Below are 14747 nucleotides of genomic sequence, written 5' to 3'. Positions count from 1 at the left end.
GTTCAAAAATGCTAATCTATTATTTTCCTAATGTTTTAAAGGTGTGTTTAGATGATGGTACTATATAATCACATGTGGTTTTCTCTCTTGAGGAATTTCCCACAGAGTCTCTTGAGGTCCAGCTGATTACACATTGATTTAATCTTTTTTATGTTCGTTTTTATGCTCTAAAAACTTTTAGTGTCTTACATTTAAACTGACAAAAGTATTAAAAAACAACAAAAGTCACTGAGTGCCGTTTTATAGAAAAAAATCAGTAAAATCTTTTTGTTCAGCCCTTTTTTAAGGAATGTCTGCAGTTTAGAGGCTAAAAGGGTTAAATAAATACATAAATAAGAATATAACCACATACAGATAAAAACAATCTAAAGTCACATATCAATTAAAATATTAAAATACATATAAACAATCTAGATAATAAAAATGTGATTAAGAAAATAAATAAAATAAGGAAGAGATTCAAGTCATTAAAAAAATAATAAAGCATCATTTGTATAAAAAGGCTAAACTGTTTAGTTTTATTGAATTAGTTGTAATTTCTTGATTTAATTTTATTATTAAATTATATAGTTTTATTAGTGACCAAAAAATCCACCATTTATCAGTTGCACATTGAATAAGGGTAAATTATTTTGATTTTCATGAATGATAAACTGACTTAAGAGCTCTTTAAATCTCATTCTGCTTGTGAAAATGACACATGAAAGTACTATAATTTTAGCAAAAGACATGAGGAATAAAAAAAAAATACAAACACATACAAATAGTGAGAATAAAAGTTTATGTTAAGTTTTTTCTCTCGTGTTATCAGACAGCAGCGCTCACATTCAGGTCAGTCTCATGTGAGGAAAAAGCTGCTGAACTGAAGCTGGAGTCAGAATAAGGATCTTTATTCCCTGCTGTAAACATCATCCACATTCTCCAGATAAAGAATCCTCCTTAATCTCACTGAGGCGTGAGGTCCAAAGATGGAGAGCTGAGATGATCTGATGAACCAATACAAGACAACAAATGCTGTTAATTTTGATCTCCTGATTTCCTGCTGAGTCATGCTTTCACCCCTCTCCATCCCGGCTCATAAAAAGTCGCCGTGGATTTCTGAGCGCTCACATCTGCTTCTAGAGCTCTTAAACTACCTAAACGTGATGGCTGCAGTTATAGCCCCTGAGGTGGGGTTTCTGGGGGGGTGTTATCTGGTTCTGGCTTCTTGGACATCTACAGGAAATCAAACCCCGAGGCTGCAACTGCCTTTTAGATTAAAAGACAACATCCTGAGATTGATTTGATCTGTTTGTTCCTCTTGTCCCCCCTCCAGTCTGACAGCTGCCCAAACACAATGCTCTTATGACATCATCCGTGCGGGACGGCGGGGCGGGTTGGACCTAAAGGGGTTTTTATTGAAGAGGAAGCACCTGAATGCGAGAATGTGTAGGTTATTTGTTTTTAAGGAAGAAGCGGAGGGCGGGGCAGTCCGGGGGGGAGTGTTTGTGGGACAGGTTTGGGATGAGATAATTGTCTTCAGGTTCACTCTGTGCGTTTTGGGTCGTCCTCCTAATACATGGAACTCACGCCATTTCTTTGGTTTATGTGTTCTCATTGACTAAATTGAGAACAGGACTGATAGACCCCTCCCCCCTCATGTTCCAAAGCAGCACATTCTAATCCCCAAGTCGTCACATGTTGGCGTTTGGCTCTAAGGACCCCTCCGCGTCATTTTTTTACATTTTGGGTGTTCCCAACTCGTCGTTTTTTGATGTGCTAGTTTGTAAAATCAAAGGTCCGAAACCCTTGGGATGCGGTACTGGATGCGCACTGGTCTTCGGTACGTGTCCAGAACCAGTACCCTAATCCAGTTCCAGGAAAAGCGTCCAGTTTGCACCCGATACCACGTGTGGTAGCAGTTTGGGGTCCAGTATCGCATCTGGTTAGGGTACCGATATCGGGTTTGGGGGTCGGTCTGCTACGCATTGCGGTACTGGACCGGTTCTGGTTCGTGGCCCGGAGTTCATGACCCAGAAGTTGGGGACTCGTGATTTAATGGGAACAGCCAGCACATCAAAAATCGAGTTGGGGACATTCAAAAAATCAAAAAGTGACGCGGAGGGGTCCTTAACCAAACGTCAATATGTGACGACATGAAATGATAACGTGTCGTCCAACGCTGGCTCCAAGATGCCAAAATCCCATAGACTTTTATAGAGAAATAGACTGTTATTTCTCAGTCGTTTTATTTGTCAGAACAACCATTCTTGCTCTGATACATTCTTCTTAACAAAGATATTTTTCCTTTATTGCTAGTTATTCAAGTTCTAAACCGACCAATCAGATGCCTTAGTGAAATAATTGTTGATAGTAGATGTCGTGACTCGGACCTATCACTGTCATCTGGCTCCAACATGGAAACGTCTATGTTGTTTAGAAATGGTGACTGAATTGGCTTCATTTCACTGGAACTGGAGGTAAGGTTTTTTCTATTAGTGATGTCACACCCGATCAGTCCAGTTCTCTATATACAGTCAATAAGTGTCCAACTATCCTTGGTCCCTGAAAAGTCTTCTTTCGCACTTAAGTGACCCGCATCAGAGTTCACCTGCAAGTAGAAAGAGACCCTCATCTTTAAGAAGAATCAGAGTTCCTCTGGTCCAAAGCAGAGTTCAAACCTGCCAAACTAAGAGGTCTGAATCAGACTGAGACCAGACCTAAGTTGGAACCAAAGCTTTTAGAGTGGACGCTCCCCAGAGGAAGTATTCGTACGATTAGGATCTGATTCGTTTTTCCAGAAGTCATCTTCCAGACCGGAGCAGCAGCAGAGTAAACGGTTGTGGTTCTGTGTGAAACCTGCAGAAGGTTCCCTTTCTGGATGCTCCTGGTGGGAATCCCGTTTCTGGAATGGGTTTTTGCCTGGTCAGCAGGGAGCGTTGGCCTCCCTGAACTGTTTCGGTTTTCTGCTGATTCACGCCCGTCTTCGCACCAGACAGTCCTCTGGCTGCGCCGCCGCCTTGCTGTTCAAACACGCACCCACAGACCCACCACCCCCCCCTCCACGTTTCGCTCATCATCGACTCCGGATGAGCATGAGATGTGACAGCTGAAATCTCCCATGAACCCCCCTAACAAAGCTCTGGTGAAAGCCTGTGTGGCTGTGTGCTGCTGTGTTTTTTACGTGTGGTTCAGCGCGCACGTCCACACACACACATACGAAGGCTAGAATCCGTCTCTCCTGAGTCAGGAAGTGAACCGGGCCGGCTGGTGGGGGGGGCAGTAAGTCCAGAGAGCTTAGTTTAGAATGGACTTCATTGTGTTCTTTGTGCTGGACGGGATTTGGACCCACAAACTGACCAGTCTAATGGAAGGTGAAGGGGGGGGTGGGCCTGGTTTGGTGAAGGTGCCAGCCAGAGATGGTCATGGAATGGCAAGATGGGGACGGGGGTGGAGGGGGGTGCAGAGAAGGCAACAGGAGGCGAGTCTACTCTAGAAAATCTACTGGAAAAGCTTCGGAATTTGTGGATCTCACTTTATTTTCTTGATTAAAAAAATCCTGTTTTTGGTGTTATGATGGAGAACAAATATGAAGAAAATTAAGCCTAAAATTGTTTTTCTGAGTATTTCTTTATTTAATCATTGTGAATCAGGAGTCGGTGAAAAATTGCAATTGGTTAAAGCTTGTAGCAGTGATCTAGAAGCGACTACGGCAAGCCAGAAGCTCCATTCTGATGCATCCACTTACAGACAAATAGATCCATGAATGTCTTCCTCAAACTGTACGGCTGGATAGCTCCAATATTACGCAGAATTTTTGTTGCACCGCTGGTGTTAGTTTGGGGTTGAGCGGGGCTGTAAGCTAGCAGGAGAGAGCGTAAAAAATGGGATGATGGGAAATGGAGGCAGGCTTACTCCGCCCACAACTTAAAGGTGAATTTCTGGGGAAATGTGGGGAGAAAATCTGCCCTAAAACATTTGATTTTGGCTAAAAATGACAATCATAATTAACATACTATTGGGAAGAATTTTAATAGATCAAAAGAGGATTGGAATGGGATTTTAAAAAGGTTAAAAACTGCTTCCGTCTTCAAATGATCTCAGATGATGACAGACTGTGTCAGTTTTCTCGTCAAATGATTGCATTGACAAGTCCTGGTTGGTTTTGATCCCGGCGAGGTGGACAGAGTTCACAGGGAAGACGTGAAGAGTGAGAGAAAGTGTCTCCTGTGGGAGCCGCATAGTTTCTGTGGAGAAAACAGGTGTGTTCGCAGGCCTGTCATTACACTCCCACTGCCTGTCCTGGGGGGCCACGTCAGCCTAGAAGCAGAGCCGCTGCCCCCCTCCCAGCAGGGCCGAGGTCAGGGACCTCGTTTGTGAAGAATCTGAAAGGAGACGACTCAGTTTTTGAAATTAAGAAACTCAATTGTAACAATTCACAAAAGGAAAAGATCAACTGCTGCAACCATTTTTAACTGGAGAGTTCACTTTGACCGTACGACCACGATGACCCTGAACGCATCATTGTCTGAACAGGTCAGCAAACCTGCTGTTAGTTTCTGAAGTTTTTTATTTTAGTAATAGAAAAAAAAGTTGAAATATCAATGATTTAGCTTTTTAAATTAAATTGTTGGTATAATAAATAAAAAAAAATAATGTAATGCTTGTGTAAATTCTGAGCCAGCACGCCCAAGTGGGCCCCAAAGTGGATAAAAAATGTGGGCCCTTCTGTGTTTGCCCACATTGGCTTAGGTGGGCACTCAGTGGGTCGGCTAGCTATGCTAGCCAGCCGCCCGGTGGACAGCGTAGCTCCCTAGCCTGCAACAGTGGCGCTCTCTAGCTCGATACAGCGGCACTAGCTAGCTTGCTCCAGCGGTGGCCTTTAGCTTGCTACAGATGGTAAATGGCGTATACTTGTATAGCGCTTTTCTACCTTCCACCAGAGGCAATTTGGGGTTCATTGTCTTACCCAAGGACACTTCGAACAAGGCGGGAATTGAACCCGCAATCTTATGATCAGGAGTCAACCGCCCTACCGCTACACCACAGCCGCCCCAAGATGAGCTTATTAGCATGCTACAGCAGAGCTTGCTAGCTTAATACAAGGGAGGTCGCTAGCTGGATATAGCGGCACTCGCTACAGAGGAACTTGCTCGCTTTCTACAGAGGAACTTGCTAGCTCGCTACAGGGGAGGCTGTAGTTCAATACAGCGGAGCTCTCTACAGAGGAACTTGCTAGCTCGCTACAGGGGAGGCTGTGGTTCAATACAGCGGAGCTCTCTACAGAGGAACTCGCTAGCATGCTACAGCGCTCGCTTCAGGGGAAGTTTGCTAGCTCGGTACAACAGAGCTCCCTAACTCAATACAGAAGAGCTCACTAGCATGCTACGCTGTCCACTAGGCGGCTGGCTAGCATAGAGAGCTTACCCACTGAATGACCACTTAAGCCAATGTAGGCAAACAAAGGTGGGGCCATCACGGAAACTGGGCCCACATTTTATTCCCACTCCATATTCATCCATACGGGGCCCATTTGGTCTTGTTGACTGGGTTAAGTGCCAAAAAGTTGCTTTAATTCTTACTGTTTATTTTAACCTATATTTAAATCCATGAATGTGACGACAAACAGATTGGTTGGATCATTAAAAAAGAATATATAAATATATTTTTATCTTTTTAAACACAATTTTTTTTATTAATATCAAAATAGATTGGATTTTTCTGCACTTATTGATCCCTCAAAGTCATATTTTTCATTAGTTTTGGAGAAATCTTCAGCAAATCATTGAGTAGATATTACATGACCATAAAAGCTGAGGTGTGGAAATGTAGCTGCTCATGTTGCATTTACACGCATGTCAGCCTTGCAAACGCCTTGTAAACACACATCTGCAGCTGTACTTCAACCTTCCTGTATTATGATAGGACTCTTATGAGAGGAATTTATGAGAAGTTTTTTAATGGAACATTAGAGAAGACATTATTTTTCTTTTTAATACCAGGCATCAAACTGCCTCTTTGGGAAAGGGAAAAAGCAAACAAAAAAAAACTACTGACCAGATTTCACAGGATGATGGACTCCAACCAAACATCAGTCCATCTTTTTTTTCTTGTCCCATCTGCCGTTCTATTCATGTTGGGTGTGTCTCTGCTGCCCCCCTGTGGTTCATTCAAAGCAGTGCACCTTTCACACTAAAAGAGCCATTAGCTCCAGTTTCCTGTTGACCAGTGGAAGCCACAAACTTCACCTCATAGTTTAGAAAAATAAACTTCATAAAATGCAGCTTTTAAAAATATTGGGTTTTTTTTTCTATATTTTTCAAATTTATTTTACTCTCAACAACAGGATGTACATTTTCTTTTCAAAATAAAACATATAAAATAAAACACTTCATAAACTACAACAAATAAACCAAAAGTACCAAAAACTGTATTTACTTTTTCTTCAAAGTGTTATCTGGAGCCTCCGGTTGCAGACCCCTAATCCGGCTGGACTTTAAGCACAGATCTGGATTGTAACCTTTGACCTTTAAAGTTTGATTTAAAAAAAACTATATGTTCTGATTGGACTTCCACATGGAAAGAATGTTAGGCCGACTCAGTTCAGATTGATTGTGTTCAAATTATTTGAGGTTAAAACTTTACAGGAATTGGTTTTGTTTGTTTTATGAATGATAAAATATTTTGTGGATGATTAAATCCTATTTTATAAATACAATTTTTATTTAAAATCTTTAAAAAGTCAGTTCATAAATGGTCAATTAACAAATTAATTACTTAGTATGAGCACAGGTAAACATCTGTTTTGACCCAGTTTAAAACTTTATAAAATATAGTTAAAATAAGTAATAAACTGTTTTACACAGAAAAAATAGATAAAAGAAATGAGGAACTTTTTAATCGCTGAACTCACCTGTGAGATCTGCTGTTCACACCAATATTTATACCCTATTAATAAAGTTTTCATTCAAGTTTAACATGAGGTTTTACAGAAAAGGTTTTAAATTTGAAATGTTTGGTTTGAAGCAAACAAAACAACAGTTATGGTTTGAGTGGAGCTTCACCATTTTTCCCATTTTTTTACTTTATCTTTGCTTTGTTTGTGGATTTATACATATTTATTTTTTACATGTTTGATATTGTGCTATGAAACATAAAACCATTTTCATATACAGTTTTACTGTGAGAAACAACTAAATTTACTATTTGGAATTCAGCTTTTTGGACAGTATCCAGTTCATTGTGGAATTATTGTGTAATATTATCAAAAATATATCTGTGAGAAAAGAAGCTGGGACTGAACTAAAAACAAATGATGTCAAGTATTGAGAATAACTTTAAAGATAATTGAAAAGAGCAAGTCATAAAGTAGAGGGTAAAAAAAGAAAAGCATTGTTTTTTTGTTTTGTTTTACAATTATAGTTTGATAGGATGTTTCTCACAAAAAAATATTTTCTAATGCAAGTATTTTAAAACATATCTACAGTGTAAATTACTGCATAGAAAAACAAGGACTGTCCAGCTGGGTCTCAAGATATAGAAATTCTACCAAAATTGAATTATTCCTGTTTCTTAGCATGTAGTTTTTAGGTTTCCAGAAGCCTTAATGGTGACTTTCTACAAATCAAATCAAATCAAACACTAAACCAAAACACACCACAGCAATCAAATCAAATCAAACCACATCAACTACAACTGCAGGATACTCTGAGTTCAGGGTAACATTCTTTCTTTTAACAACTCTTTTCTCTCAGGGTCAACCAGGGCCTCTCGGTGAACCTGGTCCTAGTGGTCTAGAGGGACCACAAGGCGGACTGGGCCCTCGAGGGCCAAAGGGAGAGGGAGGTCATGTTGGACGTAAAGGACCACCTGGGCCTAAAGGAGATAAGGTATATGTTTTTGTATTTTTTTATTATTGTTTTTGTGCTTCTTAAACACATGCAGACATGGAGTTTAAATTCCAAATGAGCTTCAACCTGGAAGCTGTCCTGCTGTTGGTCATGTCCTGACCAGCAGAGGGCACTGTTTCCCCCTTGTGATCTTTGTACCTATGCGGTTTCATTATTTTTTTCCCTGCAGGGACCAATGGGAGTGCCAGGATTTTCGGGGAGTAAAGGCAGTGATGTGAGTCATTCCTCTTCTTGTTCTGGAACGTTCTGTCAAGATCAACCTCTCTACATCAGATTTGTTCTGTCTCTGGTTTGACCTGCAGGGTCATCCTGGTCAGCCAGGTGAGAGGGGGCCACCTGGGTTGGATGGATGTAACGGAACCAAAGGAGAACCCGGTCTGCCTGGTTTGGGAACTGGATCTCCTGGATTTCCAGGACGTACAGTGAGTTTTCATCCCCTAGAATCCAGTAGGGGAGCTGCAGAAACATATTGATCTGCTGGTTCTTTTTCTCCGTCAGGGTCCGGCGGGGCCGAAGGGTCAGAAAGGCGAGCCCAGATACTTCTCACCGTCCGGGGTGAGGTGCCCCACTTTCATGTGATGATCCTGGTTCCAGTGTCCATCTGATAACGTTTGGGAGTTCACAGATTTAGATTTAGTCAAAGACGAAACTAACTGACAGAAAAACAGCACCTAATTCTCCCCTTCCAGCCACAATAATCTAAACACAGATTTTCCTAGATACAGCATGTTTTCTATTCATTGGTTTACCATCCACCAATAAAAGACGAGTGTACGGTGGCCCTGAAGTCCAAATTACATCAACAAAGGACTTAAAGATCAGTTTAAAAAAGCAAAATGAAAAAAAACTAATGTTATATTTTAGAAATTCTAAATTCGAGGAACAAAACTGTAAAAATTATGATTTGGGAAAACCAAAATACATTTCTAAAAATCAAAATCAAATATTGAAAGATGAAACAAAATAAGAAACCGGAGATTGGATAATGATGTCATGATATACGCAACGAGGCAGACCCAGTTGCTGGAACCCGGAAGGAAGATGTGAGGCAGGAGTGGAATAAATAGAGGTTTATTGTCCGTGGAGATAAAGGAGTACGTCCAGAACCAGGAGTGGAGATGGAGACTTTGGGGAGCGAGGACCAGCGGCAGACTGGAGCGGGCCGGGTGGCTCGAAGAGGTGAGTTCGACAGCGGGTGCGTGACGAGGAGAAGATAGGCTTGGATGAAGAGGAGGTGGAAGACGAGGCAGGACCCAGGTCGGCACGTGGAAGGTAGGACCTGGAGGTAGAGGAGTTCAGTTGTGAGACGAAGGCGAGACTCAGAGAATAAATACGAGACTTGTACATAAGAGGCCAGGTAACTTCACCGGTTAAGGCAACGAACTGGCGAAGAATGCTGGGGAGAGCTCCTCTTAAGTAGGCTGGAGAGTAGATGAAGAGTGCCGACAGCTGGGTCCAATTAGGAGGTGGAGGAGGAGCGTAGGGGAACCATGACAAATGAGTTTTGAAGAAGAAGAATGTTTTGTCCAACTGTAGTAAAGAGTTGATTGAATAATTATCAAAGCAAATGAATATTATCTGTTGGAAGATACCAAATGAAAACGGGAATAAATATAAAAATATACTTTTTCCAGTTTCTTATTGTGTCATTTTTAAAAATTCATTTTCTTGTGGTTACTTTTGTTTTCTTAAATGTTTAATTGTTATTTTGTTTAATTATTTTGTTTTAGTTTTTTGGAATTAAATTTTAGTTTCTGGAATTTCCTTTTGTGTTTTTGCATTTAATGATTTGTTGATGTAATTTGTCCTTCAAGGCCACCGTATCAGTCAAAAGAAGATATTTCATTAAATTTTTTGCGTTTTGTTTCTGGAATTTTTGATTTGATATATTTCTTTTTATTAAACTTTATCATTTGTAATAAATATGTATTTAATTTATAATTCCGTAAATCTGTGAATAAATAAGCGTATGTATTTTTTTTAAATCAAATCCCACTTGTGTCTCAATTATTACCTTTTATTTTAAGAAAGTTTACATTTATTCACTAACTTCAAACTCTCTGGATGTAAATGATGATCCTCCATGATGGCTAACATGCACTGTTTTAGTCCAGCAGGGGGCGCTACATTTGCAGTCAACATTTCCAAAATTAAAATAAAGTATTTATTTATCTTTTTACTTCTCTCTTCCAGGGTTTGCCGGGGCCTCCTGGGCTGACAGGTCCAACTGTAAGACTCTCTTTTTCCTAGTGACCACAGAAAACTGATGGAGATGCTGTCAGTATGGACAGGAGGATAAGGATTTTTCTCTCTGCAGGGCTTCCGCGGTCCCGACGGTCCTCAGGGTTTTCCAGGTCAAAGAGGACCTGAAGGATTCAAGGTACGTCAGTTGATTCTATCTTTTCCAATAGCAGAATTAAAGCAGTTTGGACTTAGACAAACGTCACCGCGGCTCAAGGAAGTTGAAGAAAAGAGTATATGGTTTGATTTATTCTTGAAGAGTTTTCCTTAAACAATTGTAGGTTAATTTTTTTAAGTCATGTGGATTGTAGATTCCATTGAAATCCTATTTTTTTTTTCTTTTCAGGGCATTCCTGGTCCTCCTGGCCCCCCAGGTTCAATAGTAAGTTCAAACAACGTGCTATTCTGTGTGTTTGTGGAAAAGAAAGCGCTTGCACTAAAATGTCAGAAAGTCATCACGAAAACAGGAGTTTCAATGATGAAAACTCATGGGTGTGTACTGTTCTGAGAAGAATCTGTAGGTCTAGATGTGTTTTTGTGCTGTCTTAGACCCTCGTCTGCATGATGAAGAATCTTATGAAGATGACGTGTTTTCATGACAGTGACTGTAATTAAAAAATTGTAATGAAGAGCTCCTGGGTAAGAACTCAACTTTTGGAGGTTGCGCAGAGACAGGCGTGATAATTGACTGATAGTAGGGTCACCAGGGTCCCCAAGATCAACTGATGATTGTCCAACTTTAAACTGTCACCCCCCTGCCCCTGTCCTGACATCCTATTGCCACCTTCTGATAAGAACCAGAACTTTTCTCTGGTTTATTTTGTTCAGTTGCTCCTCCTGGTCCATTCTTCAAGTGTTAGGGCATCTGGTATCTGTCCTTTTGAGGGGGGGTACTGTGAGGATCGAGTATATGAGTTTGGTTTTTGGTCATGTTTTCTTTGTGGTCGCCGTCAGTCACTCCAAGTTTCGGTTGTTCATCTACAGCTGTCTTCATAATTACCCCCAGTGCACGTAAAGCCTAGTTTCCACTGAGCGGTTCGGTACGGTACAGTATAGTCCGGTCTTAGTCGACTAATCGACTATTAAAATAGTCAACGGCTAATTTAATAGTCGATTTGTCGTTACTTTATATTATATAGAGTCAGAGTGTAATAAAGTTGAAAGTTAAAATGGCATTCTGCTAGTTTTTCCTAATTTGGCACTTATTACGTTTTTTTAGGCTATCATGGAGTTTAGCTAATATTTTAGCTTAAAGCTAGCTATTTTGGCTAATTTAGGCTTTTTTGTTTTTTAGGTTATTTTGGAGTTTAGCTAATATTTCAGTTGCATGCTACCAGCTTTGGCAAATTCAGACTATTTTCAGTTTTTAGGCTAATTTGGCCTTTAACTTATATTTTAGCTGGTTATCAGCTTCAGCATTTTTAGCTATCAATTTTAGCATTTTTAGCTATCAGCACTAGTATCTTCAGTAGACATATTCAGCTTACAGCATTTGCACTAGCATTATCTCAGGTAATGCTATATATCTATTTTTTAGTTAGTTTAAAGCTAATGATGGTTAAGATGTGTGCTTTACATCCAGTTTGCACATGACCTGATTAGTCGAGTAAATAGAAAAAAATATTAAAATAATCGTTTGTGGCAGCACTAGGCCGGTCCGTTGTTTTGAGAGTTTTTATTATAAAATTGACCAATGAAACTGTACTGAACTGTGAGGGCCCCCATCAGTTGTAGGTCCATAGAAAAATGGAATGTGACGGTTGGGGCGGAGCTGCTGTAACCACCTGTTGATTGGCGGAAAGTGATGTCAACATTAGAAAGTGCCAATATAACGCTAAGCTAGCAAAGAACACGGCTGTATTCTTCTTAGCAAACTTCTTTCAAGCAACATTAAATTCCTGTTATACACAATGTACAAAAAGTAAAGTAATAAAAAGACGAGCTGCCGGATGACCTCCTTTGTTAATTGCTTTTCTAGTTGTCGCACTACAATGGTCTACTTTGTCACTCTTTTGTTTCTCCCTTAAAGTTTGCTTATTCAATATTTCTTCCCAGGACACCGGTTTTGACCCACAGGGACCAGGAGAGAAAGGAGAAAAGGTACGTCTTCTAATTCTGACATTACTTTAAACACATATAGCAGCATATGGACCCTCACTCATTCAGAAGGCTCCTTCATGTTAAGTTTCGGATGAATAATGTCAGTCGGAAAACAGGCTGATTAACATTTGTCTGAACAACGGGTTCAGGTTTCTGCTCCTGAGATATTCTTCAGGTGAAAACATGAACTTTAGAAGAATGTTTCAGAAAACTATCATTTTGGTTTATTTGGTCATCCTGAAATGATGAAGGAGCTTCTCTCATTGACTTGCATTTCTCTTATGATTTGATTCTCCTTAAACTGCAGTCTTGACTGATTGTGGGTTTGGTCTACTCCTCCCTGCATGCTGAGGTGTTCCTGGTGGTTTCACGTCCCGCTCTCATGATTAACATCTCTCCATCCTCTGACTGACCGTTTCCCGGATTGTGTGAAAAACCATCACTCGCACCCCCTCTGTGTTCTTTTAATAACGCTTCCATGCAGCCTCCAGACGAACCCGATCTCAGTCTGTGAAACAGTCCTGCAGGTGTGACCTGAAGTGGACTGGGAGTCGTGGGTTGTCTGGTGGCTTGACTCGTGAATCTAGAGTCCAAACTGCAGTTCTGATCTGGGTTCTGAATAGTGGGTGGTACCTGGGTGCTGGAATCACTGTCTTCTCCTTCTGTCCATCTCCATCACATCTGTGCACGTGCTGTTTGTGGAATCACACTGCCTGATCTGTCACACTCCACCCCTGCCTCACATGATCAACGCAACACCTGTACTAACCGCCATCTTCCTTGCACGTGCATGAAGGTTAAACTCATCCCACAATGAACCCAAAACTTTGAGTTTATGCTACATACGAATTCATATGATTGGTGACCCCCCACCCACCCGTCTCCTGGTTGTGGTGTCAAGTATCTTGTCATTATGTCTCCTTCCTGTCGTGTTTTTACTCTCCATTGTTCTTCTCTGGTCCAGTTCTGGACCATCTCTAATCAGCCTCTGGTCCCACTGTAATCTCTTTCTGTTACGGCTCTGGTTCAGCTGCAGTATATCAGTGCAGAAGAAAATATAATGTATCTGTCCCAATCCAGACTATTCCGATAGTGTAATAATATCCATCCATCTTTTTCCACTCTTTCCCAGTTGTCTAAAGAAAATATGCCCAAACTTTCCTCTCCCATGCCCCTTTTTCCAGCTCCTCTGGAGAAATCCCAAAGTTTTCCCTGGCCATTTGAGAGATGTAGTCTCCCCAGTGTGTCCTTAGTCTCCTCCCTGTTGTGTATTGACCTGACAGGGAGTCATCTGGACAAGATTCTTGAACCACCTCAACTGGCTCCTCACAGGAGTCCCACAAGCCAGGTTTGATAGGACTCCTTCGGCTTGACGGCATCTCTTAACTCCGGGTTTGGGGATTGCCACCACGACAGGCACCAGAGACCTAGCAACCACGGCTTTGAATAGCCATAGAGGCAAATGAGGTAGAGGACATAGTCCACTGTCCCTAGCCTCACTTGGTACCTGTTTAAGTTATGCCAATATTGAAGATATCCCTAATTAAGGGCTCAGCCAGACATTCCCAGCAAACCCTCATAGTACATTTGGGTCTGCTAAGTCTTTCCGGTCTCTTCCCTTACTGATGGATCCAACTCACCACCAGGTGGTAATCAGGAAACAGCTTTGTCCCTCTCTTTCCTTGATTGTCCAAGACACAAGGCAGAATGTCGTCTGAAATGACAACAAAGTCGATCATCAACCGACTGCCAAAGGTGTTCTGGTGCCACATACTCTTGATGGACTCCAACACTTGGTAGCTGAGCTAAGAGCTCAGAAGTAAACCTATACCAGTCCATCGCCTCTCACCACAATAATAGTAGATTCCAGTTTCAGACCTCAGGATGTGAGTGGAGGTAAACTTGATCATTTATTTGCCTCGCCCACAAGCTCGGGCTCCTTTCCACCCAGAATCTGATCCAGCCACAGTTGTGGTTGTGTACCGGGTCTGGTCAAGCCCTGATCTAGCTTTGTAGTCTGATGCTGTTGCAGGTCTGGTCAATCTTTAGTCCATTAAGACCATCTCTGGTCTATCTTTGGAGTAGCTACTGTCCATCTTTGGTTCAACTCTGGTCTAGCCCCGGTAGATCTCTGATCTGGCTTCTGTTCAGCTCGGATCTACCCCTAGTCCCGCTGTGGTCAATCTATCTTTGGTCCGACTCTCGTCCAGCTCTGGTCCAAGACCTCTAAATGAGTTCCCCACCAACATCCTCAGTTTCTATGTCTGGATCTTTTTCAAAAATATAAAAAGTTAACTTAAGCAGCTGTTACAGATGGAGCCTCTAGTCTTTGTTTCTGCCTTCTATCCATTGCTGTCTCTGACCTCTCCCTCCACCTGCTGACGTGTGCTGTGTATATCTCGGACTCCAGGGCGACGTGGGTCTTCCCGGACCCAGCGGTGCTCCCGGGAGCGGGTCTCTAACAGCCCCCAAAATTCTCACTATCTACAAGGGAGATAAGGTAACAGCAGTGAATGG

At 41.5% G+C, this 14747-nt stretch overlaps 1 protein-coding gene and 1 long non-coding RNA gene across 2 annotated transcripts in view; one reads left to right on the top strand and one right to left on the bottom strand.

Moving 5' to 3' along the window:
• col4a6 (collagen, type IV, alpha 6) overlaps positions 1-14747 on the top strand; it is a gene marked incomplete in the record, with an annotated part of 106998 nt that overhangs the window by 61480 nt on the left and 30771 nt on the right. The window contains 9 exon segments of the mRNA XM_024287809.2: positions 7734-7868; positions 8059-8103; positions 8192-8311; positions 8388-8444; positions 10083-10118; positions 10207-10269; positions 10477-10512; positions 12186-12230; positions 14641-14730. Of these exon segments, the coding sequence (XP_024143577.1) occupies positions 7734-7868; positions 8059-8103; positions 8192-8311; positions 8388-8444; positions 10083-10118; positions 10207-10269; positions 10477-10512; positions 12186-12230; positions 14641-14730 (627 nt within the window).
• LOC118600055 lies at positions 8945-9375 on the bottom strand. The gene is made up of 2 exons (XR_004949628.1): positions 9257-9375; positions 8945-9168 (listed from the first exon to the last, which is right to left on the bottom strand). It is a non-coding gene; the product is annotated as an uncharacterized LOC118600055 (long non-coding RNA).

Source organism: Oryzias melastigma, linkage group LG18 (assembly GCF_002922805.2).
Source record: "Oryzias melastigma strain HK-1 linkage group LG18, ASM292280v2, whole genome shotgun sequence".
Classification (NCBI taxonomy): Eukaryota; Metazoa; Chordata; class Actinopteri; order Beloniformes; family Adrianichthyidae; genus Oryzias; species Oryzias melastigma.
The sequence above is the reverse complement of the archived record's forward strand: the minus strand, read 5'-3'. Positions and strand labels throughout refer to the sequence as shown.